The sequence below is a fragment of the Entelurus aequoreus genome, linkage group LG12 (assembly GCF_033978785.1).
Source record: "Entelurus aequoreus isolate RoL-2023_Sb linkage group LG12, RoL_Eaeq_v1.1, whole genome shotgun sequence".
Classification (NCBI taxonomy): Eukaryota; Metazoa; Chordata; class Actinopteri; order Syngnathiformes; family Syngnathidae; genus Entelurus; species Entelurus aequoreus.
Genome location: NC_084742.1, coordinates 13,889,383 through 13,916,784, shown reverse-complemented (window position 1 = coordinate 13,916,784; position 27,402 = coordinate 13,889,383). Strand labels below are relative to the sequence as shown.

Genomic DNA, 27,402 nt, shown 5'->3' with positions numbered 1-27,402 from the left:
AACAACCCAATATCAAAGCCCTTCTTCATCTCTGTACCTCTGGAATATCATGTACCTATACTTCTTTTTAAACTGGTTTATGTTTGGGGGGTAGGGATAGCGGGGGTGTATATTGTAGCATCCTGGAAGAGTTAGTGCTGCAAGGGGTTCTGGGTATTTGTTCTGTTGTGTTTATGTTGTGTTACGGTGCGGATGTTTTCCCGAAATGTGTTTGTCATTCTTGTTTGGTGTGGGTTCACAGTGTGGCGCATATTTGTAACAGTGTTAAAGTTGTTTATATGGTCACCCTCACCATTCCAAAGTTTCACTCCACAAATTGAAATACAAAAACTTTTAATGGTCGTTCTATAACTAAGCTTTTGAAATTTAAATTCCCCCTTATATTATAACCCCCCTCTCGTGTGCTGAACAATTTTTGAATGCTTTTAGATTTTTTATTTCATAATTGTGAATGTTCTCACAATTGTGATTTTTTTTTTTAACCTGAAAATTACAATTTTGTATCTCACAACTTCAACTTTTTCTCATAATTTTGACTTTTTATTTCGTAATTATGAATTTTGTCATAATTTTGACTTTCTCGTCTCATTATTTCGCTTTTTAATTGATAATTATGACTATTGATTGATTGAAACGTTTATTAGTAGATTGCACAGTACAATATTCCGTACAATTGACCACTAAATGGTAACAATTGGTAAACTTGTTTAAGTCGGGGTCCACGATAATCAATTCATGGTATACTATCCCATAATTATATATTTTTATCTCTTACCATTGGAGTATTTTTTTATTAGTGGAAACGGGCTTCCATGGTTAGCATATTATTAAATATATCATCTCATTGCAACAAAAAACGATGCTGACGTACGCGACCCAACCCGGAAGTAGCACTGTGCTTTCTCCTAGCCTAGCATGCTAGCTGATTCTGTGCGCGACTTGAAAACATGGGCGCTCTAAGTCACAGCTTTTAGTGACAGCGCTCCTTGGGAGTCTCTCTTTTTTTTTTTTAAGGGGGACTCACTTGAAGGCATCTTATTTTTGTAAGTTACAGGAATGTTTCGTCTTGGTGGTGGGCTTTTTTGTTAAACACTTGTCATGACTGCGATGCTCACTGCGCATTGTCGGCTAGTTAGCGTCGGGGAATTATTTGGAATTACAAGCTACTTAACACTTAAAGCGGAATGAATGCTTACTATAACTACATTTATAACTGATACACTTGTCAAAATTACATTTAAAGGGTTATTGGTAGCAATCAACGGTGGGATTGTGTTGCGTGGCGTATTGGGGGATGATTACATTTAATTAATTCACTAGATATTAATATAAATATAAAGTACAGGCTTAAATTGTGTTTGGACCTGACGAAGTAAACACATGTCACCAGATTGTCAATATTTTTGCGTTAAAGCAGGCTAACTAGCCATTAGCTAACCAGCAATAACGTTGTTTCTTTTTTAAATACAGTTTCCACTTAGTGACATTAGAACACCGGAAATGAACGTGTGAGTAATTGCAGCCAAACCCCTCGTTATGATGTTTGAATGAACATTCCTTAAGGAAAATAATTAGAGATGTCCGATAATGGCTTTTTTGCCGATATCCGATATTTCGATATTGTCCAACTCTTAATTACCGATTCCGATATCAACCGATACCAATATATACAGTCGTGGAATTAACACATTATTACGCCTAATTTTGTTGTGATGCCCCGCTGGATGCATTAAACAATGTAACAAGGTTTTCCAAAATCAATCAACTCAAGTTATGGAAAAAAATGGCAACATGGCACTGCCATATTTATTATTGAAGTCACAAAGTGCATTATTTTTTTTAACATGCCTCAAAACAGCAGCTTGGAATTTGGGACATGCTCTCCCTGGGAGAGCATGAGGAGGTTGGGGGGTAGGGATAGCGGGGGGTGTATATTGTAGCATCCTGGAAGAGTTAGTGCTGCAAGGGGTTCTGGGTATTTGTTCTGTTGTGTTTATGTTGTGTTACGGTGCGGATGTTCTCCCGAAATGTGTTTGTCATTCTTGTTTGGTGTGGGTTCACAGTGTGGCGCATATTTGTAACAGTGTTAAAGTTGTTTATATGGCTACCCTCAGTGTGACCTGTATAGCTGTTGACCAAGTATGCATTGCATTCACTTATGTGTGTGAAAAGCCGTAGATATTATGTGATTGGGCCGGCACGCAAAGGCAGTGCCTTTAAGGTTTATTGGCGCTCTGTACTTCTCCCTACGTCCGTGTACCACTCCATACAGCTGCGTTTTAAAAAGTCATACATTTTACTTTTTGAAACCGATACCGATAATTTCCGATATTACATTTTAAAGCATTTATCGGCCGATAATATCAGCAGTCCGATATTATCGGACATCTCTAAAATTAATGCATTCATTGTGCTTCATTTATGTACAGTTGCTGGCATGAATGAGGGTAGAAAATATGCTGACAATACTTGAAAATAAAGCGACCGAGTAATTAAAAAACTTGTTTGTTACTGTGTAAGATGACAACATAGTGCTCATCCTCAGTAAAGGAATTGTAACAAATGTTTAGAATGTATTTTGATCTACCACCAATATGCTGTGCGGTGACATCAACTCTGACTTCCTGTTGCGTAACACCCCTTCAAGTTCCTTTTAACATATTTCAAAAAGGTGCTGGGAAGTTGAGACAAAAAAAGAAAAAAAGTTAATCATTTTCTAACCTGAGAGTGTAGTTTGCAGTGTGACCTGGAGATGCTAAACACCCCGGGCTTCCTTCCAGCTGCCTGGTCCGGCTTCAACATGGAGTCCATGCTGAACAAGCTGAAGAGCACGGTGACCAAAGTGACGGCTGACGTCACCAGCGCCGTCATGGGCAACCCCGTGACACGAGAGTTTGAGGTGGGCCGTCACATCGCCAGCGGCGGTCCCGGCATGTGCTGGAGGATCTACAATGGCACCAAGAAGTCCACCAGACAGGTTACTGATCTCCTTAAACAAAAGCCGCCGTCATTTAGGCGCTTATAGTCTCCTTGACACGTGTTTTGTCCTCTCCAGGAAGTGGCCGTGTTTGTGTTTGACAAAAAGATGATCGACAAGTACCAGAAATTCGACAAGGACCAAATTATAGACTCCCTAAAGCGAGGAGTCCAACAGCTGACGAGGTTGCGGCACCCACGCCTCCTGACAGTGCAGCATCCTCTGGAAGAGTCCAGGTGACAAACTGCTTTTTTTGGCCGTGCATCCATTGGTGAACTCATTCATTCATTTAATCATTCAACCCGATACAGTTAGCTTATTTATATGTATAATATTTTACATGAAAATGTATCGTTAACTGTATAGTTTGTGCACGCCCTTTCTTTTGCGTCTGGCTGTGGGGCAGCTTCTTCAGCAGTGCAGGCGTCTTTGTAGGCTTTTTACACACTGTCCTAGCGATGCTGGCGTTTCAGGTGGCTTATGAAGTTTGACGTGTTGAAGAGTGATGTTTTTTCCCCACCCTCTTCTTCGGGGAATGTTTGCAAAATATTTGGTACTAGTAGCACGCAAAATATCTTCTGCAGAAATGGTGAAGAAGTCCAACACAATCTACACCACTCTTGTTTTCAATGAGCTCAGGTGTGAGTTTAGGAGAAAAGTCGCACTTGATTTGCTCAACCTAACCCCCTTTTTTTATCGGAATAATTTTTTTATGTTATCCGATTTATCAGTGGGACATAATTCCTTATGTTCGCACGATAATTATCTGTCCGATATTTGTTGCGTAACCCTAGTTATTATTATCAAAATTACTGCTTTTTAGTGTTACAATATTTGTATTTTTGCTTGATCTGGCCATATTCTGTTGTTTATTTTGTTTAGTTTTTTTTAATTTACATCTACAATGTGCCTCAGGCCAATAAAACCAGCTGCGTCCTGCAAATGGCCCCAGGCCGCAATTTGAACATCCCCATCGATATGTTTCACTGGGAAGGCGAAGTGTTACCAAACAGTGGGAGAGTGGCTGCGTGTTCTGTCTTAATAGTGCCTAATAAGAAATCATGACTTGTTATCACGAGTCATGACTTCTGCGAGTCAAGCTGGGCCTCGTCTTTATTTCTTTTATTTTTTTAATGACAGTTTTAAGAACGCTCCCCAGACTTGTGGATCTAAGCTCCAACGTCACCATTAGTGGCTGCTTGTATTTGATTGCTGAGTCAATGCATAACGCAAAAATCACTTCTTGTCCCCGACTAATTTTTTTGCGTACTTGTGTAGGCATTCGGTACGCCTTTATACCGAACTGAACGCTGCGTATGGGAAAATCTTAACTGAAATACATGTACTGTTACATTCCTATTATTTAACCTTTTATTTAAAGGGTAACTGCACTATTTCTGCTTATTTTTCACAAACACCTATGTAAGACAATAACACGTTTTTCTTTTTTTATGCATTCTGGCTTACTATGCAGCTAATGGGAGTACACTATTCCACCCATAAAGCCTTTTAAAAAATATTTAAAAACTGCCAGCAATACTCCATTTACATCTCATGACCTGAATATACACCAAGTGTTACTATATGGTTATTATAAGCGCTAACACAGACAAGCTATTTTTAGGGGCTTTATTTTTAGAGAGCTAACTAGCTTTTGCAGCTTTTGACATACAGTGCTGAGCTGCTGCTGCTGCTGCATCATCTCTAAATTGGGAAAAGGTAATTCTAGATTATAAATCATGCGTCTCATCGGGATATTAGAAGGATGTGGACATAAACCGAGAAGTTGTTCAACTTTGACATCCAACTTATACCCGGTGATGGCGAGAAAGACATGAAAAGACGCTTGTTTGCAGCACTTTTTTTTTTTTTTTTTACCTGGGTGAGGATTATTGATTAATTCTTCATCTAAACAAGAATATATGAACATCACATCAATCGGCACTCTGGTGAGAGCAGACATTGTACAATAAGTGATTGTTTGATTATGTTAGTGGTTTGTATATCATGTTTAGCACTTAGCAATACTGCTGCATGATGCTTATGCATGATGCGCACTAGTGTTGCTGTTGCTGAAGGAAATAGCTAACATTGTGATGCGTCTGTGAAATTAATACGCCACCATAATGCTTAAAATTAGCAAAATATGTAAATATTACATGTTATTATGTATGTGCCTGTTACTACATTTTATATATACTTACAGCATGTATGTAAAACAATGATGGAGGCTTTTGGATGTTTTTTTAGAGCGTTTTATTGGCGGAATAGAGCGACTAACATTGGTTTCATTGTTAGTTGACTCTTGCTAGCGTTTATTTACAAGTTAGAGTGCATAAAAAAGAAAAACATGTGCTTGTCCCACATATGGATTGTGAATGATAGACAAAATTTCCCAAAAAAAGTGTAGTTAAGAGCTTTTCCCTTTAGGAGCAAATTTGCTTCAGATGCTTTTTCCTCAATTTGTATGTCGGTGTTATTGGGCCTTTTCCAAAAAACAATTTTCTTCAGGCTTCTGATTGGCTTAAATGGACTGGCGCTTATGTGTTGTAGCTCCACCTGCTGCTTCGGCAATGTGTTAGCAGGGATTTAGATACGGGATTCTGGAGGTTATTGTGTGTCTTTATTACAAAACAGCATAAAAAAGACAGTTATCTGGGCATAATACAACATAATTAACATTTTAATGCAGCCGGCTCGATATTTTCAAACTATAAAAATGATTCCAATGGTTAGAATTCGCACTTTTGAGTGACATACGAAGTTCTGCCTCCTGCAGACCGGACACGAACAGAGTGGGGCAGAGTGAGCGGGGCTTGTTTACAGAGCAAAAAAGCCTGATAGTGAGTGTTAGACAGGGGACAGATTTCTACAATAAAGTTCTGCAGAATAGTGATATTTTTACGAATATGGGGTTATTGTTGTTTTTTTGCCTTTATTTTTCACCGTGTTTGTTGCATCTTTGTTGTTCTTGCTCATTATAAAATATGTTGATAAAGGAAGTGGTGTGCAGCACAGGAGCAAAGTTCATATATTTTAAATATTCAGTGTTTTATTGTTGATAGTTCTTATTGTAAATCCCACATTCTGCAATTTCATGTACATTCTGTGTGTCTTATTCAGTAAAAAACTAAAACGGAACACACTTTTTTTTTACTGAATTATATAACAATCAGAATGTACGAAAAATAAAGAATGTGGGATTTACAATATTAACTATGAACAATAAAACACTGAATATTGAGAATATATGAATGTTGCTCCTCACCTTCCAAGACTTCTTGATCGACATCTTTTATCATCGAGCAAGAACAACAAAGATGCAACAAATGCCAAGGGTAAAAAAACATCCACATATTCAATATGATATCACTGTTCTGCAGAACAAAAGCTTTCGTAATTAAAACACAAATTAACCTACATAGTGGATTGGGTAGACTTTTTGATGCCAAAATGAGGACATTGTTTTTTGGCATGGTCCTGAAAACATACATTTATTATTACTAGTCCAGCTCAAGTCTCTGGATTTGCTCTCATTTTCCTGGCATCAGAGACTGCCTGGCCTTCTGCACAGAGCCCGTCTTTGCCAGTCTGTCCAACGTGCTTGGACAGTGGGATAACCTGCCCAGCCCGGTGCCGAATGACATCAAGGATTACAAGCTGTATGACGTGGAGACAAAGTATGGCCTGCTACAGGTGAGTACGCAGTCATTGTTGGGTGTGAGCACGTGGTAGAAACGCCATCAAACTCAAAGTGATCCTGTAAACCTCTTTAGATCTCGGAGGGTTTGTCCTTCCTGCACAGCGGAGTTAAAATGGTCCACGGCAACTTGTGCCCAGAGAACATTATCCTCAACAAAAGCGGCTCGTGGAAGATTATGGGCTATGATTTTAGCATTTCAACAAGCAACCCATCAGACGCGGATGTGAGTTCGCACAATACTTCTACGCCAATCAGTCTCACTCAAACACGCTCTTTCTATCTTAAACCCCCATGCAGCCGAAATACTCCTGCAAGGAATGGGAGCCCAACCTCCCACCACTCTGCCTCCCCAACCCCGAGTACCTGGCCCCGGAGTACATCCTGTCCGTCAGCTGCGACACAGCCTCCGACATGTACTCGCTGGGCGTGGTCATGCATGCCGTCTTCAATGAGGGCAAGCCTGTTTTCCAAGTCAACAAGCACGATATTTTTAAGAGCTTCAGCAGGCAGCTCGACCAGGTGGGGCCAGGGAATGAAGACGTAACTCTGACTCATACTAAAGAGCCGCTATAATGTCAGACTGCTTTTGTTGCAGCTCAGCAATATCAGTCCAGCACGGCTGAACAAGATTCCAGAGGCCGTGCGGGACCATGTCAAAATGCTGCTTAGCGTCACGCCCAACGTCCGACCGGACGCCGACCAGATGACCAAGGTATCCGTCCTCATGTAACACCTCATCATCATGATGCCTGGCAGTGTCTGACGTTTTTTTCTTGATTGTGTGTGCGGACGCCAGATCCCGTTTTTTGACGACGTGGGCGCAGTGACCCTACAGTATTTTGACTCGCTCTTCCAGAGAGACAACCTGCAAAAGTCCCAATTCTACAAAGGCCTTCCCAAAGTACTGCCCAAACTGCCCAAGGTAAGCTTCATGATCATATGACCACTCGGGGTGCAATTGTACGCCATAAAGCAGTACGTGCCTCAGGTTAAAAGTCAAGCTTCGGTCCATTTTTAGCACAACAAGGGAACAAAACACATACAACTGCTTAGCTTTTCTGCAAACAAATTTTACTAATTCTACAATAAATCACATTCTCAAATAAGAAATAGAAAATCATACATATGGTTTTTATTTTTAGGACAGCGCAACGATGCAGACAAGTGCAACAGTAACAGTGTGAATAGTTATTTAATTTTTAGTGCAGCATTATTTTGGTTTTTGTTAATACTGTAATACGTTCAAAACGGGCTAAGGAAAACTGAATCATATGGGGGGGGGGGGAATTCCCATAATTAATGTAAATCTATTGAATCCGTTCCAGATACCCAAAAATATAAAAAAAAATAATTTTATAGAGAATACAAGGCAAGGCAAGGCAACTTTATTTGTATAGCGCTTTTCATACACAAGGCAGACTCAAAGTGCTTCACAGACAACAAAGTGAAATGAAAGAAAATAAAAGCAAAATTAAAATGCAGACAATAAAAATAAGAACAGTGCAGACGTTAAAAGTTAAAAGATTAAAAGATTTAGCTGAAAGCTAAGGTGAACATAAAAGTCTTCAGTCTAGTTTTAAAAGTAGTGAGAGTTGGGGAGAGTCTGACATCTTCAGGAAGTTTATTCCAGCTATGTGTTGCATAGTGACTGAATGATGATCTCCCTTGATTTGAGTTTACTCTTGGAACCGCTAACAGATTGGTCTCAGAAGATCTTAGTGATCTAGAGGGCGTATATAGTGGGAGCATATCAGTGATATACTTGGGCCCTAGACCATGTAGTGATTTATATGTGAGCAGGAGGATTTTGAAATCTATTCTCTGATGTACAGGGAGCCAATGTAAGGATTTAAGAATTGGTGTAATGTGCTCACATTTTTTGGTCTTTGTTAGAACTCTAGCAGCAGCGTTCTGAACAAGCTGTAGCTGCCTGACAGTTTTTTTGGGAAGACCTGCAGTCAATACAGTCACAGAGCGCTTCAAATTTGCAGCTACACTTTATCACTGAGTTGTTTTGTTTTTGTCTGTTTTTTAAGCATGTTCAACCTATTTTTTCCTAATTAAGCATTTTCAAGCATAGAAATGACTAAATTTACTCAAAATATTAGTAGTACAGTAATATTGGCCCCTAAATGAGACCAAACTAATCAGAGCACGCATTATCAATAGCCAAAGGCTGGACTGGCTCTTTAATGTACCGAAATAGCTGATAAGAAATGTAGTGTAACGCCCCAAGTGACCACCAATAAATCCCCTCTGGATATTAAAACAGTGGTCTTATTTGCTGTCTCGCAGAGAGTGGTGGTGTACCGCATCTTGCCGTCGCTCACTTCGGAGTTCGTCAACCCAGACATGGTTCCCTTCGTGCTGCCCAACGTGCTGCTCATTGCAGAGGAGTGCACCAAGGACGAGTATGTGCGCCTCATCTTGCCGGACCTCACGCCAGTCTTCAAGCAGCAGGAGCCCGTTCAGGTACAAACAAAACCAAAAAAATTAGATATGGAACTTGGCTCTGTCACTTTATCAGACTTGTCCTCTTTTTGTGATGCTTCCCATGCTTCTTCAGGCTAGTAACATGGTAGGCCAACAGCTATGTCTGCTCACATGCAGTCCTTGATGCACGTCTAAGTTGTCCTTTATAACCATGTCCCTGTGCAGATTCTGCTGATCTTCCTGCAAAAAATGGACCTCCTCTTGACCAAAACGCCGGCGGAGGACATCAAGAACAGTGTGCTGCCGATGGTTTACAGAGCCCTGGAAGCACCTTCTGTGCAGATCCAGGTGCAGCCATTTTGTGCCTTTATGATACTTGCATTATGTTTGCGGTGATTACTCACAATGTCTTGAATTTTCCGACGTCTTTCAGGAGCTATGCCTCAACATCATCCCAACGTTCGCCAACCTGATCGACTATCCCTCAATGAAGAACTCCCTCATTCCTCGAATTAAATCTGCCTGTCTGCAAACCTCCTCGCTCGCTGTGAGTGTTTCTCTATCCTCCAGCTCAATCTCATGCACACACACGCATTACGACTTTTTCCCTTCCTTGTCATCGTGCAGGTGCGTGTGAACTCATTGGTGTGTCTGGGAAAGATATTGGAGTACCTGGACAAGTGGTATGTCATTGATGAGATCCTGCCCTTCCTGCAGCAGATCCCCTCCAGAGAGCCAGCAGTACTCATGGGAATTCTAGGTGAGCCCGACACTCCCTCCTCCTCATCATCATCATCATCGTGTTCCTGAAAGACTGAAATACTTTTCTTGTTGTAGGAATCTACAAGTGTACCTTCAGTCACAAGAAGCTGGGCATTCCCAAGGAGAACCTGGCAAGCAAGAGCCTGCCACACCTGGTATCGCTGAGCATCGACAACAACCTCAACCTTAACCAGGTATATTTTTTGTATTCCCACAGATTTTATGCATATGTTGAAGGTTTTGTACTGCACTCAATGTTTGGCCCTGAGACGCTGTAAATTACATCTTGTATTTTCACAACTTTAAGGCAGGGTTAATTTTGAAAGCAATTTTAAATGTACTAATCGCAGTCAAACATTAGTCTCTTTTAGTTGACTAAATTTCACAACATTTTAGTCAACTACAATTCTAGTAAATTCAATCAACTAAAGTATAAAATATTGGATATGTTTAAAGTTTCCTCTGATGCCCTTTTATTTAGGCTGCCTGCAAAGCATTGGTTTAACAGAAAAGTAGCATGAGCTTATAGTTAGGAATGATGCAGTTGGTCATTTTTTGCTCCAATAAGTATGAATATTTTTTTCTTTGTTTCAACTTCATAAAGTTTGTCAGATTTTGTATTTTAGTTTTCTTTGGAACAGTCAGCTTTATTTGAATGAAGTCCTCATTTTTAACATTAGTGACAGGTAATTCTGTGCTCGTAATCACTTTATGGTCTGCTGTCGAGTCAGAGTTGTCACATGAAATAATTGAATATGTAGTTTATTGGCTGATATTTACTGTTCTGTGATCACATCATCTAAGCTGCTCTGTAACTGGTGTCAATATTGTGTCAGCGCAACTATTGAGTTTCATAAAACATGTCAACAAATACACATATTAGGATGTGGAATTTGTTAAATGCATACATATGTCATACATGTCCTGTTAAATCCATACATTGTGTTGGCGGTGAGAAATCCAACTTCTCTATTTCACAAAGAAAAGGATCTGATTGTCTCTCCTTTGTAGTCTTGGCCTGTGATTGGATATATTACCAATTTATTTCACCCGTCTACAAGACAAAATAAACATGATTATATTTGTCAGTTGTTTGTCAGTTGATTTTATCATTGTCTTAGTTAACGTGTATTTCTTTTGAATAGTCATCGTCTTATTTTAGTCAAGGAAAAATAAGTTGTTGACGATAACTTAGGCAAAAATATTAGTCAATGAAATTTACACTGGATAAGATCTTGTTGTTATTCTGTCATCTAACAAAACATATTTAACCTAGGCATCTGATAGACATGTAAAATGAATATTAATAACTCATTTTCGGAATGTCCTGATGCAACTTTTGATTTGTGTTTCAGTTCAACTCGTTCATGGTAGTCATTAGAGACATGTTGAGCCGCATGGAGGCGGAGCACAAGACCAAGCTGGAGCAGCTGCACATCATGCAGGAGCAGCATAGGTGTCTTGTGATTTCAATAAGCAATGACAGACAAGCGTCTTTCTTTTTTTATAATTGTTCTTTATTTTCCTCTGTCAGGAGTATGAACATCTCAAACACAGGGAAGCAACCAGAGGAGACCAAGAGCCCATCATCCTCTGGAAACCAGGTGAGTCCAGTCGAGAGTAAGAAAGACTTCCATTTGCATTTCAAACGTGTCATTCACTTAGCCTGTATTTATTTCCAGATTGATGACATTTTTGGCAGCACAGGGGTCAACGGGAAGGAGAATGGTTCCTCAGCAGCAGCCCCACAGCCTAATAGGGTACAAAGATTTGATGTAGCCTTTGGTTTCTATTAACATCTCATCCACCTAACTGATACCCCTTTTGTAATTATCTTAGATGTCTCTGACGCTAGAGGAGAAGCAGCGACTGGCGAAGGAACAAGAGCAGGCCGCCAAACTAAGAAGTCAACAGCCGCTGGCACCGCAGAGCATCAAACCGCCCGCCAGCACCAACTCACAGGCAAAGATGGCATTTTGCAGTCTGTAATTTTGTAAGCCAAATATTTGGCTTGACTGACTTTACTTATGTGTTACAGACAAAGGATCTGACCAACAGCCTTCTAAACAGCATGACATCTCTAAACAGTATGTCCTTGGCCAACACACCTCGACCTACTTTAGCGCAGGGTGGCCCCAACTTCCCCGTGGGCTCCATAGGCACCGCGGTGTCCAACGGCTTCAACCCCGCCATGGGCTTTCAGACGGCAGGCATGGGGATGAATATGCGGCCTCCAGGCCCCAACGTCTACGGCGGCATGGCCACCACAACCAGCACCCCCAACTTTGGAGCCCTCACACAGAATCAAGGAGCTGCCGGGCAGATGAGCAAAGGACCGGACCTGTCGGCGCTGGACAACCTTTTCACATCTAACAAGCCCAAAGTCACCCTCAACCAGATAGCTCCCAAGGCAGTCCCCGGAAACAGCGCCCCTTGGCTCGGTCAGTTTGGTTCGCCCCAGAACGCTCAAACTGCGATACAGGGGGCTTCAGCGGGCGTGGGCGGGTTTGGGATGCAAGCAAACCCTTTTTTCAGCCCACAAAACTTCTCTCAAACTCCAGTTAGCATGAACCAAAGCGGGCTTAAGCACAGCACGTCCGCCAACAACGACCTGAAAGACTTGTTTGGCTGAACAAGGGAGGAGCGGGTTCTCTCAAAGGCTGGCGCTGATTGAATGTGAAAAATTGAACTGAAAAATTCACTAAATGGTCTTTTGCTGTGTCTTTTTTTGATCTTGCTCACATTCTGCACATTGTTGATTCCATTTCTATTTGACCACAAGAACAATTTCTTATATGCTTTCTTCTACAAAGCTGTGGGTTTCTTACTCTTTTTTTACTTGATGAGATGAATCCCAAATTTTACTCTCCAATTCTCAGTCATCTTATTCCAGCTTTCAGACTATTTGAGACCGTTCCGCATGTCTGGACTGAGGTAGCCAGACGTGTAGCATCCAGAAATCAGGATGCCCTTTTTTGCAGACTGTCTCAATGGCAACAATGCATCACTAGTAACCTTGTTTTTTTTTTATAAACACAAGCTTTCATTCCCCCAAGAGGAACAAGCAGTAGAAAATGGATTGAAGCTCTCATTCCTGTATCATCCCGGAGCCTGCTGCAGATGTTTGCCGCAGATGTCTGCTCTGGTTCAGGTTCCATTTCAGCTCCTATTTAAATGCAGTATGTCTGGACTCTCTCTTCAAAGTGAGATGCGAATGCTAAGGGTAACTAACGTACAAGGTGAAACAGTGAGTAGGCTGTTGTGCCTTATAAGGGTAAACCTGTATTGATTTGAGGGTCATACTTTTATTCCACTTGTTTTTTTCTTCTCATTTATGACCTATGAACATTTATGTTTTTTTTCTTCTTCAAAAGACTCCTACTTTACAAACTAGAGTGTACCGTTTCTTACATTTAAATAATATATATGGATTTTGGTATTTTTCAGCTGTCCGAGGACCTGTGCTGGTGATATCAAAAAGTGTAAACATACCGTTGATTTTAAGTGGCCTCTGCGTTTTTATTTTTTGTGAGAGTTTAGAGGCCTTAGGGGATGAATCTTGTGCAATAATTATGATTATTTCTGATGGTCAATGGGTTTGCAGTTGCACTGACTTACAGTGTCACTAAACTGGCGAACACGGTATGCTCACTAGTTACTCTTAGGTTTAAAATGAAAATGCAATGTGGTCATGTTGTGTTTCCGCTGAAGGCTGCAGTCACAGAGCCTCTGAATATTATCAGCATACACTATTGCTGTTATATGTGCTGTATCATTTCATGATGACTGAGGTGAGCTGGATCAATGGAAAGCTGTACATATAAAAAGAAGTACACCATAGTTACCGTTTGCTCATTATTTATTTAACATATTTACATAGATATTTGGATATGGCTAATTCATTGTGGCATATTAAGATGACATCACACAAATGACAATCTTCACCTTTACAAAATATCTAGAAAAAAAATGAAGACACGACAATAAACGACAAAAATATGCTACTGTGGTCACTTGATTTTATTTAATCAACTTTTGTTGCTACATATTGTCATCAACGACGTGTAAGTTGATCCTTAGTGAAGTCACATCCATAAACAAAGACCTCCCACATAAAGCAGTTGGACCGTACCATTTCACCAATGAGTAACCAAACATCACGCTCTTAACCTCATCTAATCAACATTTACACTCACATTTCGATTTTCATACTTATAATATGTCCCAAGTGTTAGTGTGCTATGCTATTGGAGGACGATTCCATTGTCAAGTTGCATTTTGTTGTGTGCGTTCTTGAACCATGCACCCCTGCATGTCAGAAGTGGACTCTTCCGTTTGTCCTCGACCGACTCAGTTAAAACCAAGGACCTTTAAATCGTCACCATTACAACAGGAAACTGACAAACTTGACTCCATTTAACAACCATTTTTACTTAGTCTCATTTCAGGAGACTTAAATAAGGTAAGGGCACTTTTAAAAAACGTTTATTTATACACGGAACATACCTATTTCGAATCATTTGTCGCGCGCATCTGCTTTCGAGTTTTGTTTACTTGTCTTAGCTTGTTTACAGTCGTCATATTAGCAGGTCAGCGTTTGTTTTTCCTCAAAACTGACCGACTCCTTATTTCGACTCAATACGTTGCATCTTAAATGCTCGTAAAGTAAGTGCATTTGTAACAGTAATGTTATTAACCTTTAAAAACAGCAATGATCGTCAGTATAGCGCCATAAAGTGTCGTATTAGTTTTTGCATATAACGGCTGTCGTTGTTTGGGGGTATTTCTGAAGTAATTTTCTGGTTCTTGTTCTTTCTTGTTTTTGGTCTTCAGCCCAAATCACGTGTACCTGGTACTCAGCCGTGTGTGGTTATTCTTTGATCCATGTGCACAGCCATGGAACCAAAGAGTTTCCATCTAGGGATGATAGACAGCACTGCCAACCAATGGGGATTGTTCATGCCTTGTAAGCCCCGCCTCCTAAATCCCCTGCTTTGTTTACGTTGTGCTGCAGCAATGTGAACCTCAGATAGATAGACAGATAGATAGTACTTGAGGGCTGTCTTCTTTGTTAATATTCTTTAGCACAACATGGCTCAGTCAATACAATAAATATACAATTTGTATCACATTTCTGCTAATAGTGCTGACAAAAATACATTTATATTATTTATGATTGTATATTCCTCACAAGACTGATAGTGGACTGTACAGTGGCCGTGTAGTTAGCATTGGAGGTGCTCAGGTACAGGACCAGTATTAATAATGAACGATTGTGTGATTTTTGCCTTTTAATTTGCACATTGTGGTTTCAGTCGAAGGGTTAAACACGTACGGGACAATGATTTCTGGCAAAAAATATTCGTATCAACACACTTACCCTTTAATGTAACAATGTAAAGGAATGAAACACTAACAATTATTAGACAGTGGTATAACAGTTTTTGTTAGTTATCCATCCCAAAAGGTCCAATAAAGGCTGAATTTTACGAATACCGAATGCAGGCAGAATTCTCTCCGAAATATTTTTGAGAAAAAATATTGGAGGAGAAACTCGTAGAGCCACACAGACACCACCGTTTCACTTTGTTACGAGTTATTTCTTAAATTCAATAGTGTTTCTCACCCTCTTTGTCAAAATGCTGACACTCGCAATTTTCTTTGGCCCCATGTTGACCTTTGCAGTCATACTTAATAAAAAAAAAAGCACAGAGACTGAGTCACCAACTACCGTATTTTTCGGAGTATAAGTCGCTCCGGAGTATAAGTCGCTCCAGAGTATAAGTCGCACCGGCCGAAAATGCATAATAAAGAAGGAAAAAACATACGTGAATGAGCTAAATAATATTATTTGATATTTTACGGTAATGTGTTAATAATTTCACACATAAGTCGCTCCTGAGTATATAAGTCGCACCCCCGGCCAAACTATGAAAAAAACTGCAACTTATAGTCCGAAAAATACGGTAGTGGTATTCTTTGTATGGGCACTTGATTCCGCGAAATGATATGCAGGCAACCCGACTAGTTTGTTGTGCACATTGTTTGGCCGATAATGTTTGGCACTATAGAATATGGATGGCTGGTGGATGGATGGATTAATAATAATTATGAGCTTTACACTGAGTCCATAATTGAGAAATCTTTAGTTTCAATGCCATCACTCACTTGTCAAGATGGCAGAGCTGATGACAGATGTAATCCTCAAGTCAGTTTTCTGGAATCTCACTGTATAATCCATGAAAACTAGCTTGCTGCTTTATCCTGTGACCTAGCTATCTGCTGGTGCGGATGATGTAATGAACGCATGACACACACACACACACACACACACACACTTCACATGCTATCTTTGAACCAAATGGGAGTAGGCATTCATTTTTGGCTCCAGATAACCGAGACCAGGATCACAAGTGTCTGGGGGGAGGTCGCCCTGCCAGCGTGCACACGGTAGATAATATCAGACCCCTTTCAGATGTTATTATTCTACCTTTAAAATGCCACATGGTGTACACAATAACAAAACCACCAACAATACAGCAAATATGTAATTGCAATGATATCATATGTAAACTACTACTATACATACATACATACATACATACATATATCAAAGGAGGGTTTTTGAGACAAAAAGCCAACAATAGTTCATTGTTGTTGACCTATTTTGCACTATTGACTTTATTTTACTCAAACAATGTACGTACTTGTATTGTCCTATGTTGTTGTGTTAAATATTGTAACTTGTTCACCACTAAGTGTTCACACAATGCATATTTTTTGTTTGTGTAAAATATTGGTCCTTTTTTTAATTAAAATTGTAGTCATGATGAGCAAAATGAAAGACCAAAATCATAAAATCTCTCGACCATCTTGAAAAATGTCCAAGTAAAAAGTATCTGTATTAGCGATACCAGCCCTATAGTTACTTGTTATTGGATCGATACCAAAATTTGTTGTATCTCCCACCACTTCTACGCGGACATCAACCTCTATGCTGTTCTCAGCCTCAAGGGGGCAAGCCAGCAAGTGAAAGCCAAACCTTGCTGCTTGTAAATTGAGCCTGTGCTTGGTTGAGGAGTCTTCTATTTTCTATAGTTGCCATGGAGACACACTTCATCCCACCTAAGTGTCAAGCTGCTGTTTAAAAAGTGTTCAAAATATGCTTCGGTTGTTTTGACTATGCCAACGGTTTCTATTGTGTTGATCCTAACTGCAGTCTTTAAGGAAATCTTATTTTCCCAGGCAAGTTATTCCAGAACTTTGCCTCACTTCCCCAAAATGGCAATAAAGCCTCAAATGGTGAAAAGACGGTTGTCTCTCAGCTGGATGATGAATAACATGTAGCACAATAATGTCTCGTCTTGCAGCTGTAAACAACGATGCCTCTGAACGACGAGCGGCCGTCCTCCACCTCCAGCAGCGACGGGGAGTCGTCGTCGGAGCGCTGCAACAGCACCACGTCGGCCAGCGACATGGACTGCTCCCGCGAGAGCTTCACCAGCGAGGGCTCCAGCAAGCACTGCACGCCCTCCTGTGAGCGTCCCACGCCCTCTGCAATCCTCATCAGACCTCTTCGATTATGTCATTCACAAATTTGTTGTCCTACCCCCTAGCGAGCCCACCTAAAACACTCACCCTGGATGAGGTCATGGGCTCTGCACGAGACCTCTCCAATCTCAGCTTGTTCCACGAGATCGTCGTGAACCGCAACTTCCACCTGGACCCGCACAGGATACCTGAGGAGGGGTAATTATCACATCATTAGACAAGCAGTGTAATGAATCACCACCGGTTCCAGAGAGGATGATTGTGATGTGATTGAGTCTTGTTTTGGTAGCCCACAAAGTAGTAGTTTATTTCCAACATGCTTACATAGTTACATTAAAATGTAACTATGTAAAATATGTCCGAAAGGGAGAAGGAAGAAGTAAAACTTATTTACTACGACACCTTGATCATATCACATCCCAGCAACTACGAGTAAGTGTGTTCACTTCCTGTGCTCGAAATGTACTACTCAAAAAAGTAGTTGGATGTGAAATTTGTGGACAGTTTATTTTAGCTTTAAGCGACCAAACAATATTTTATTATCATAAAAATGAACCATCATGATCCCCAGTGCTCGCTCACTCTGAGCTGGCAGTATGAAACAACTTGTGTAACTTGTTATTGTTCAAAGCACTGCAAGTGTGGCCATTTGGGTAGCACATTATTGAATCCAAAATGGGTAACTGCGTTTAACATAGTTGTCTATTCTGTCATTATCCTGTCACTTTGTCAGGGAAGCGTGTTTAGTGACTCTCACTCACGTTCACAAATGCCTGATGGAATGAGTCGGGGCCGCTAATTATCTCTTGTCCGGACTCGCAGCGTAGGTACGGTTCCATCCACATGTCGTAAAAAACGTGATGTGGCAGCTGCAAAACAGGTGTTGTTGGTGTTTTTAAAACACTTTTTAAAATAGTTGCGCAATAGTGAAAATGACTGATGCCGCACATAAAGCACATATTAAAAACTTATACCAGTACCCTATATTTTTTGGGGGCTTTTCCTCCATTCAAAAACATGTATTTAAATCGGTAGAAATTACCTAATTGTTTTTATAACTTTAATGTTATAAGTGCGATATATCTATTGCTAGACTTTTTCTCCATTCACTGTGGACATTTCCGACTTTCCCCGCTAAGCCGCGGCTCCTTTTTTTACTGTTGTCATGTAACCCACAACCTTTTGTCCAAGATGGCGGATTTTCAGCAACCACTCGCTTCAATTTGCATATCTGAGCATATCTTTCCTTCCCAATGCTGAAAATCTGTCACAGCGATCACTCAAAGGGGCCATATCATGCAAAACCAACTATTGGTACTGTTTTTGTGTCTTTGTCTCTGCATAAGTCCCGGAAATTTGAAATCTAACAATGTAGAGATTTTTATAAAATAATCCTGCCTTCCTGATTTATATGTCTTCCAAAAGAGCTGTTTGGAATTGTCCCCCAGTTGTGACGTTTTACATCAGGTGACATCAGTGGATATTGCCATATATGGTAGAGATTTACCCGAAGAGCTTTGCGCGAGTCCGCCATTATAGTCTGACGTTTCTGTCACTGAGTTCTTTCTTTTTCTCTATCCTCTCGCTGTGGAGAAGACTGGCTTTTACATGCACATGCATCCTCCGCTGTTGCCATTTCTAATACAAAGTACAGTATGGTTCTAACATATATCTATCTGTCAGTAGACTGTATATGGAAGCGCGTCTGCACTGAGATCGGTAGGTTGTGAGTTCAAACCCCGGCCGAGTCATACCAAAGACTATAAAAATGGGACCCATTACCTTCCTGCTTGGCACTCAGCATCAAGGGTTGGAATTGGGGGTTATCACCAAAAATGATTCCCGGGCGCGGCACCGCTGCTGCCCACTGCTCCCCACTGCTCCCCTCACCTCCCAGGGGGTGATCAAGGGGATGGGTCAAATGCAGAGGACAAATTTCACCACACCTAGTGTGTGTGTGACAATCATTGGTACTTTAACTTTAACTTTAACTAAAAAATACAAAATGACTGACAGAGTGGAGACGCAGTGGAGGGGGGGCTTTGGCCTGGAGGAGGACTTTGGCATGTAAATAAGACCGCCCACAAACGGCGCATCCTGAAGAGATGATAAAAAAGTGGCTTTAAGGTGGTCTGTAAAACATACTTGCAAACTTTTGACCAAGAACCATCATTAGATGTTATGTTAACCGCAAGAAAGTGTTTTACATGTAGAAAAAAAAATCATAATATGACCCCTAAACTACTTTTCCCATTCATGAAATTCTTGTTTCAAAATGCGGGAACTGCGTTGTGCGTGTTGATGTGAAGTGCTGGTGAACATTGCAGAAAAATCTACCACCACATTGACTGCACATTCAAATATCCTGGGTAAAAAAATGTATATTACTTATGCTATCATTGTTACTAACTGTATTAATTGTGATAAATGGCCATATTAAAAGATATATGTTTTGTTAAATGCTTTATGTTTCACCACAAGCTACCTCTACGATTCATAAAAATCAATGCGTCTCTTCAGTAGGCCTGTAGCTACGCACATAGACGATCAAAGCAACTACTAGAGCAGTGGTTCTCAAATGTGGGTACGCGTACCCCTGGGGGTACTTGAGATTTTTTTAAATGTCTGTCAAAAAGAACTGTGAAAAGAAATGCAACAATGCAATATTCAGTGTTGACAGCTAGATTTTTTGTGGACATGTTCCATAAATATTTATGTTAAAGATTTATTTTTTTGTGAAGAAATGTTTAGAATTAAGTTAATGAATCCAGATGGATCTCTATTACAATCCCCAAAGAGGGCACTTTAAGTTGATGATTACTTCTATGTGTAGAAATCTTTATTTATAATTGAATCACTTGTTTATTTTTCAACAAGTTTTTAGTTATTTTTATATCTTTTTTTCCAAATAGTTCAAGAAAGACCACAACAAATGAGCAATATTTTGCACTGTTATACAATTTAATAAATCAGAAACTGATGACATAGTGCTGTATTTTACTTCTTTATCTCTTTTTTTCAACCAAAAATGCTTTGCTCTGATTAGGGGGTACTTGAATTAAAAACAATTTCACAGGGGGTACATCACTGAAAAAAGGTTGAGAACCACTGTACTAGAGGATGTGTATTATAGCTACTCGTTACTTTGCCAAAAAAGTAATTGAATTAGTAACGGAATTACTCTTGAATAAATGTAATTAATTACTAGGGAAAGTAATTATTGTAACTTTTTTTATTAAAAAAAGTTTAAATATCTGGCGTATGCAGTTGTAAGACGTTTCATGAAAGCAGAGTGTGTGCCTTTTTAAAAGGTGGTGCTGTTGCTGAATGACATGTGACGTCATCGAGAGTGACATAGAAAGCGCCATTGGCTCAGGTGTGTTTGTTAGCTCTTGCGGGATGGCAGTGCTGTTGAATGTTTCTACTGGATTGTGTTGGCTCTGGTTAATAAAGAGTTTGAGAGTGCTTCAATGGCGGTCTCGTTTGTGTCCTTGTCCACAAACGGGGTAATGTAGGATTGCAAGCTTGTAACTTCAATCGTTGATTTGTTTTTCGTTAATCCCGCCTAGTAGTGTTTTTGGTTTGTGTTGTATGCTGTGTGATGTTGCCTATTCCTATTTCATACCAAGTACATTTTTAGTGTGGTGCTGGTTGTTGCTTTCATTAGTAAAAATATATTTCCTGCATTAAACTTGCTGTGCCTCTGACGCCGTCTTGTTGACATACAACCACATCAAATGTAGCTTTCCACATTACATCAAAAGTATCAATAAAGGTGTTGTAAAGTACATCAAAAGTCATTACCGGTAATTAAATTACTCATTACTAGTAAAAATAATGGCGTTGGTAACGAACACTGTCTATACTTAAGCACCATTTTTTTCTGAAATAAAACGGCAGTTCACTGATTTTCAGTGTCTTGTCTCAACGCAAACGCCTGACTGTTGTTGGGACAATACGGTGGCTTAGTTGTGGTAGGAGAATTCCCCGCATTCTGATTGGTTGAATGCTCAGAATGGTTGACCGGAAGCATGTATTGTTGCTGTTGAGCCTTTTCCATTAATATCTTTCTTCAGGCTTGTCTTTGGTTCAAATGTGATTGTAATTGGGGGAAACAGTATGGTGTTCAGGGGAACGAGTATGGTATCAAAATAAAATCAAAACACTCTCTTGCGTGTGCAACCTCGATATGCACGCGGCGTGCACTGTGTTTTTCTGTGTCTTTACACATGCAACTTTCTACACTTTTGGCACTTTGGGGCAGGCATTGAATACACAGCCGAGCAGCTCCCCTCCTTTCTGATCGGTCACTTTAAACACTTGCTGTCTCCTGGTCAGAACCATTCCGAGGGAATGCTCAACCAGGCTGTGTGACCCTTCTGAAGTAGATTAAAGTATTTGCACAGAATAACGCATTAAATCATTCCTTATAAAGTGAAGTGCTAAATCAATCAATCAATCAATCAAAGTTTACTTATATAGCTCTTAATCACAAATGTTCCAAAGGGCTGCACAAGCCACAAAGAAAAAAATAAAAGCAATAAAATAACAATTGTGAGGTCATCACAAGCGCAATTCTGGCACTATGACATCAGAGCTCGACAAATTAGCTTCTTCTTACCATATAAAGTCGTCAACATTGCATTTACCTGGGAGCATATATCCAGGAAAACATTTTTCTAGTTGAAATAATCTATCTTTAATGACATCAAGTTGTTTAAAGTTATTGTTGAAGATTGTGAATTTTGACATGTTTACGAGACATCATAATAAATGGTAATACCATGTTTTGACACCTCCGCTTGACAATTGGGAAGGTTTTTCTGTCCTCCTCATAAGTCCAAACTGCAGCTCGTGGGCCACTTGAGACCTGCAGCTAGGTTTACTTAAGTAAAGTTTTGTGCCAGACCACTTGTCAGCACCCACGCTCACACTAATTTGTATATTTTATTACCCCATTAATTGTTTGTTTTATTAGACATTGCACACAGACCCACACAGTTTACTTTGGACACCCCTACCTTAGGGTAAGGAAAAAATGTGGCTTATCATTCATACCTGCTAATATCTGTTTGCAGCTTATGGAAAATGGTGCGCGACAATGTCCACAAGGCATTCTGGGACGTCCTGGAGTCTGAGCTGAATGATGACCCGCCTGAGTACCATCAAGCCATCACACTACTTGAGGAAATCCGAGAGGTATTTTTTATCTAGTTTTACTCCAAAATCTCCATTGTGGTCGCTAAAATCTAATCAATTCCTCTCGGCGGGTAGATCTTACTGTCCTTCCTCAACCCGGGCGCCAACCGCATGCGGACCCAGATCACAGAGGTGCTGGACATGGACCTAATCCGCCAACAGGTGGACAACGATGCATTGGACATAGCGGGCCTCGCCTCCTACATCATCACGGTCATGGGCAAGCTGTGCGCCCCGGTCAGGGACGAGGAGATCAAGAAGCTGCGGGAGAGCAGGGAGAACACAGTGCCGCTGTTCAGGTAAGTCAAAATGTCTCCCTCCTCCTCCTTCAAAGCCTCCTGTAACGTAACCTCAAGTCGCGGCGACGTGCACCATAACGACGGTGATTTCTTGTGTTTGGGCAACTCAGAGAGTGTACAGCCCACCTTCACAAACACCCTTTCCTCTGATTTTGCATCAACATTTGCAATAAAAATGACACACATCAATTAGTTCCAGTGCCAATAATACTCATCTTCTCTCTTTAAAGGGGATGTTTTCAAACTTTACACGGATGCCTAGAGGGCGCTAACTTTCCAGAGTGTTTTAAAGCATTAACAATACCATAACTAGACAAGACAATGTTTGCTCACGATAAAAGGAAGCTATTAAGTTAACAGGCCAAAAAGACTTGTGGTTGCTCAATGAGTCGACTCTTTGGAAAACACCGCCTCAAGACTGCGGCCGAGTAATTACATTAAAATAGGACCCCCAAACTGATGGAGAGAAGGAGCGGTGACCCCTACATATATATCCAGTATAAAATTGTAATTAGTTTAAGAATTTAGCTGGTCTTAAAGGTACTTTGTTGTTGTGCAATACTAAAATATTCAAATAACAGTATCACGCCGCTAATTGCTATCTGTCAATTGGTATGCTTATTGCTAGTTGATAACTACTGTACTAATCACCAGCTAGCAACTAGCTTGTTATTCACTAGCTAGAAACTACCATACTAATCACAAGCTAGCAAATAATGTGTTAAATGCTAGCTGACAGCTATCCTGTAATTTCTAGCTGGCAACTTGAGCGCTAATTGCTAGCTGTCAACTGGTACGCTAACCGTTAGCTGACAACTGGAGTGCTAATCGCTAGTTATTGTAAATGTTAACATGAACAAATAATACCATTATTTATTCATGTTTTTATTTTAAACCTGTCAGGAAAACATGGGCAAAAAGATCAATCTCGAGACAGTTGTCTGGGAAGTAAAGAGGAGAGAGAGAGTCGTTCATATGTTCTTGATATTTAGTGTTTTATTGTTCATAGTTAATATTACAAATCCTACATTACTTATTTTCATGTACATTCTTTTATTCAGCGAAAAGGCTGTAAAATTCCATTTTGTTTATTGAGGTGGTCTGTCATAATACTTTTTAGCATTCTATCAGTCATATTGTGTTTGTTTGTATTGTGTATATAGCTTTTACCCTTCTCTACTGCATTTTAAGAATGTATTTCACGAATGCTGAACAACCTACACGTGTTTAAAGGGTTCTCTAAAAAGGGAACCAAGCACACAAGCATGCGCGACACTTTTTACAACTACCGTACACTGCGTTGTGTCAGATCAATGTTAATGCGAATTTAAAGAAATTTAAATTTGTGGAAAAATTATAAAACAAACAAAGTCAACCAAAAATTTCACAACCTCCCTGCAGCATTTCTCTAGCCTGGAGTTCACAAATCCCTGTTGAAGACCAGTGCGCTCGAGCATAATCCAAGGTCAAAAGTACATTGTCATGTTGTTAAATCTTCCACACCAGGCAAATCTTCCGCATGTTGGACCTGATGAAGACAGACATGGTCAACTTCACCATCGACAACATGAGGCCCGTGATGCAGAAGCACAGCATCGAATACGAGAGGGCCAAGTTCCAGAGCATCCTGGACAAGACGCCCGGTGAGTGAGTGTTCCGTTTTCCCCACGGAAAGGGTTGACCACGGTGTGTATGGGAATTACTCAGCTCACAATTTTCCACCTTTTTTCCCTTTTTATTTGACTCTTGGCATTCAGGAGTACAAGTGCAGTAGATGTAGTAGTGAAGTAGCATTGAGCAGTAGATGATGAGTGGATAAACAGTTGAAAGAGCAGGTGGAATAAGCAGATGGAATGAGCAGGTAATAACATTAACAATGTCAAATGTACAGTTTCAGGTATAAAATAAACACTGCATGTATTTAAAGACGGTTACTTATTCTCCCACTCACCACAGTATTTAACACTGGCAGAATAAACATCACATTAAATGACAATTACCAAGCATAGCACCAATATAAATAGCAAACTACATTGCATCTGAGTATAAATGAATATATGTATGCAATGAGTAGACCATAAATGAATCCATAAATGATCACTATTATCACCAATATTAACATTAATACACATCACCAACATCAGTAGATCAATACTAATAATATACAATCTGCACTCATGAGTCTAATGTTTAGGTTTCAGTTGTACAAACATATTCACACATCTCATACAAACAAACGCGTACCATCCAATCAATTAACCAGACCGTTGACAAGTTTGCACAAACACTATACAGTTTGCCATAATTCAACTAAATTTCCCATAATGCTCGCGGGATCAGGAAGTCACTGGCCGGCTGATTTAAAATCCACTCTTAAACAACATACACTTACGACACCACAAGCTTCTCCTAAACTCCTGACCATGACAAGTGACAATATGGACCTTCTGCAGGTGCCTTGGACAACACCACCGCCTGGATCAAAAGGTCTCTTGAGGAGCTGCTGTCTAGCAGTGTGCCCCCACAGGAGACAAATGGGCAGAGTAAAGGACAGCCAAGGGTCCCCGGACCCTTTCAGGTCCTCAATGTGGCCTTCCTTCAGATTCTCTTATGGGACTACAGCCAGCACCCACTCCCGGAGGTTTGATGCTATTTTTAATATATAAAGAAGATCTAGCACTAGTCCGCCACTAAAGTTGTGCTCTGGTCCTTGTAGACCTGGATGACGGACGAGACGCGTCTGCGAGAGGTGCAGGGCCAGCTGAGGCAGGTCCAGGCGGTGAACGAGGTGCTGCTCATCGTCTATAGCACCATCGGGGGACCCATCCAGGGTCTGTCGCCCTTGTCGGAACGCCTCAAGAGGATGACAAGCGTACTGCTGGAGGACATGCACAACACGTTAGTACACTTAGCTTATGGCTCTGTTTGCTGTGCAGTATTCATTTTCTTCCCTTTCTCTCTGTATTTAGACATTACAGCCTAGAGGAGGCGCTGGTGGGCGTCAGCGCTCAAATCTGCAGCGAGCTGAACAAGTCATTGGTGGAGAGGAACTACCCGACGCTGACCCCGGCACTCCAGGCCACCCTTACGGGTCAGATCTGTAGCATCGCCCACAAGGACAACCCTATCCGCACTCTTGTTGGTACGATACAAAGATTATATTTGTGTCTTTCTTTTTGACAGCAGTGTCCTAATCTGTCACCCCTCCTGCAGAGGACCGTGTGCTACAGTACTTCACGGAGCTCATCTGTGACCCAAAACCCCAAGCCAAACTTGAACAAACACCAGCCGGTTTGGACCCCATCCGCACTGAGCTAGCATCGCTGGCGGCCAAGTTTGTCTCCCTGGTCCACTACAACAAGGCCGTCTATGGACCTTTTTATGCCGACATCATCAGGAAGCTGATGTTCAGTAGCAACCCACCAGCGGCTTCCCCTCCTCAGGACTCTGCTCAAAACCCAATCACCTCCAACTGAACCTTGTCACCATGCAGTCTATTTTTGTCTTTTACTCATCGGAATGGAAATAAAAAAAACAGATTTCCATCCTTTTAGCTTCCTGCAAGACCACGACCAATTCAGCAGTTGGAGTGGGAGTGTTATTCACTTGTTTTTAACTATTATCCTTAAATGTACTCCTTCTCATATTTTGAGTCATTTGGTGGCAAAGGGGCAGGTTTGTTACAATTCTTACAACAAATGTATGTAGGAGAAACAACAAGAATATTGCTATATTTAGAAGAGCAACACAGTAGCATTTCAGATTTTTAATATACTACATTATGACTGCTAAAGTTTTCTATAGTCCGTTATAGAGTGTATGTATAGAAAGGACATTGTAAAGTGACACTTTAAAAAATATTCTAAAAGAACATAGCACCCTCCTTATGGAATTTATGTTTAATTAATCTTTCTTTAGCTTCTTAAAGGAGCTTTTTTTTTTAACATTCGGGATATTTTAATTATTCGTCTGCATGAATGATTTTCTGTGTTTATCGTATTTGCTTGTTTGTTTGTGGGACTATCTGACAGATGTTTGTTGTCCTATTCAGATTGTATTATATCAATTTGGTGTGACTGATTACATTTAGGTTATCTGACCAGGTACTTTAGCTGTTACAGTATCCCTGCATTGGCTGATATAACCAAAAGGTGCTGAACTCTTGAGGGATTCTGTGTCCCATGTGGACTCAAAGATGCACAAAGAAAAGCAATTCCTAACTGAAGTTTACATAAATATGTGGGAAATTGTTGCTGTTTTACTCTACTGCAGTAAATATAATGAACAAATAAAATGATAGAAAATTGTGGCAAGTCTACGTTTGTATTTGTATGTACATTTAGGTCACTGTTTATTTGCGTTGTCAGTGCAACAACACTGAGATAAATATTCTCTCCTGTCTCCAGGCAGTATTGGTACATTTAATTGCACGCGAAAAACATTGTTGGTGCATTTATGGATACATTTATTCCTATAGT

General features: G+C 40.4%; 2 protein-coding genes across 4 annotated transcripts; both read left to right on the top strand.

Moving 5' to 3' along the window:
• Positions 1–885: 885 nt before the first annotated feature.
• On the top strand, positions 886–13,861 carry scyl2 (SCY1 like pseudokinase 2). 3 transcript variants are annotated; one of them, XM_062066818.1, is made up of 19 exons: positions 886–1,043; positions 2,781–2,977; positions 3,056–3,213; positions 6,529–6,673; positions 6,754–6,903; positions 6,978–7,199; positions 7,276–7,392; positions 7,477–7,602; positions 8,976–9,152; positions 9,247–9,258; positions 9,339–9,461; positions 9,547–9,660; positions 9,741–9,873; positions 9,951–10,069; positions 11,231–11,331; positions 11,410–11,479; positions 11,558–11,635; positions 11,715–11,837; positions 11,914–13,861. In XM_062066818.1, exons 2-19 carry the CDS (start codon positions 2,801–2,803, stop codon positions 12,505–12,507), a joined length of 2,739 nt encoding a protein of 912 aa, XP_061922802.1. In that variant the 5' UTR covers positions 886–1,043; positions 2,781–2,800; the 3' UTR covers positions 12,508–13,861. The 3 variants fall into 3 exon arrangements, with proteins under 3 accessions (XP_061922802.1, XP_061922803.1, XP_061922804.1); XM_062066819.1 differs by having other exon boundaries at positions 890–1,043; positions 2,734–2,977; XM_062066820.1 differs by lacking the exon at positions 9,247–9,258 and having other exon boundaries at positions 891–1,043; positions 2,734–2,977.
• A 318-nt stretch (positions 13,862–14,179) lies between these two features.
• Positions 14,180–27,227, top strand: tcp11l2 (t-complex 11, testis-specific-like 2). The gene is made up of 10 exons (XM_062066816.1): positions 14,180–14,337; positions 17,246–17,411; positions 17,492–17,624; positions 22,505–22,625; positions 22,701–22,924; positions 24,431–24,567; positions 25,378–25,565; positions 25,641–25,822; positions 25,894–26,066; positions 26,138–27,227. Exons 2-10 carry the CDS (start codon positions 17,258–17,260, stop codon positions 26,398–26,400), a joined length of 1,575 nt encoding a protein of 524 aa, XP_061922800.1. The 5' UTR covers positions 14,180–14,337; positions 17,246–17,257; the 3' UTR covers positions 26,401–27,227.
• Positions 27,228–27,402: the final 175 nt, after the last annotated feature.

What these genes read in the sequence shown, in the direction of transcription:
- scyl2 (XM_062066819.1), top strand. Translation starts at nt 2,753, where the DNA reads ATGCTAAACACCCCGGGCTTCCTTCCAGCTGCCTGGTCCGGCTTCAAC. An exon ending in CAGCCCCACAGCCTAATAGG is followed by an intron (nt 11,636 to 11,714) that starts GTACAAAGATTT and finishes TAATTATCTTAG; the next exon opens with ATGTCTCTGACGCTAGAGGA. An exon ending in CCGCCAGCACCAACTCACAG is followed by an intron (nt 11,838 to 11,913) that starts GCAAAGATGGCA and finishes TATGTGTTACAG; the next exon opens with ACAAAGGATCTGACCAACAG.
- tcp11l2 (XM_062066816.1), top strand. Translation starts at nt 17,258, where the DNA reads ATGCCTCTGAACGACGAGCGGCCGTCCTCCACCTCCAGCAGCGACGGG. An exon ending in CAAGCACTGCACGCCCTCCT is followed by an intron (nt 17,412 to 17,491) that starts GTGAGCGTCCCA and finishes CCTACCCCCTAG; the next exon opens with CGAGCCCACCTAAAACACTC. An exon ending in CATCCTGGACAAGACGCCCG is followed by an intron (nt 24,568 to 25,377) that starts GTGAGTGAGTGT and finishes GACCTTCTGCAG; the next exon opens with GTGCCTTGGACAACACCACC.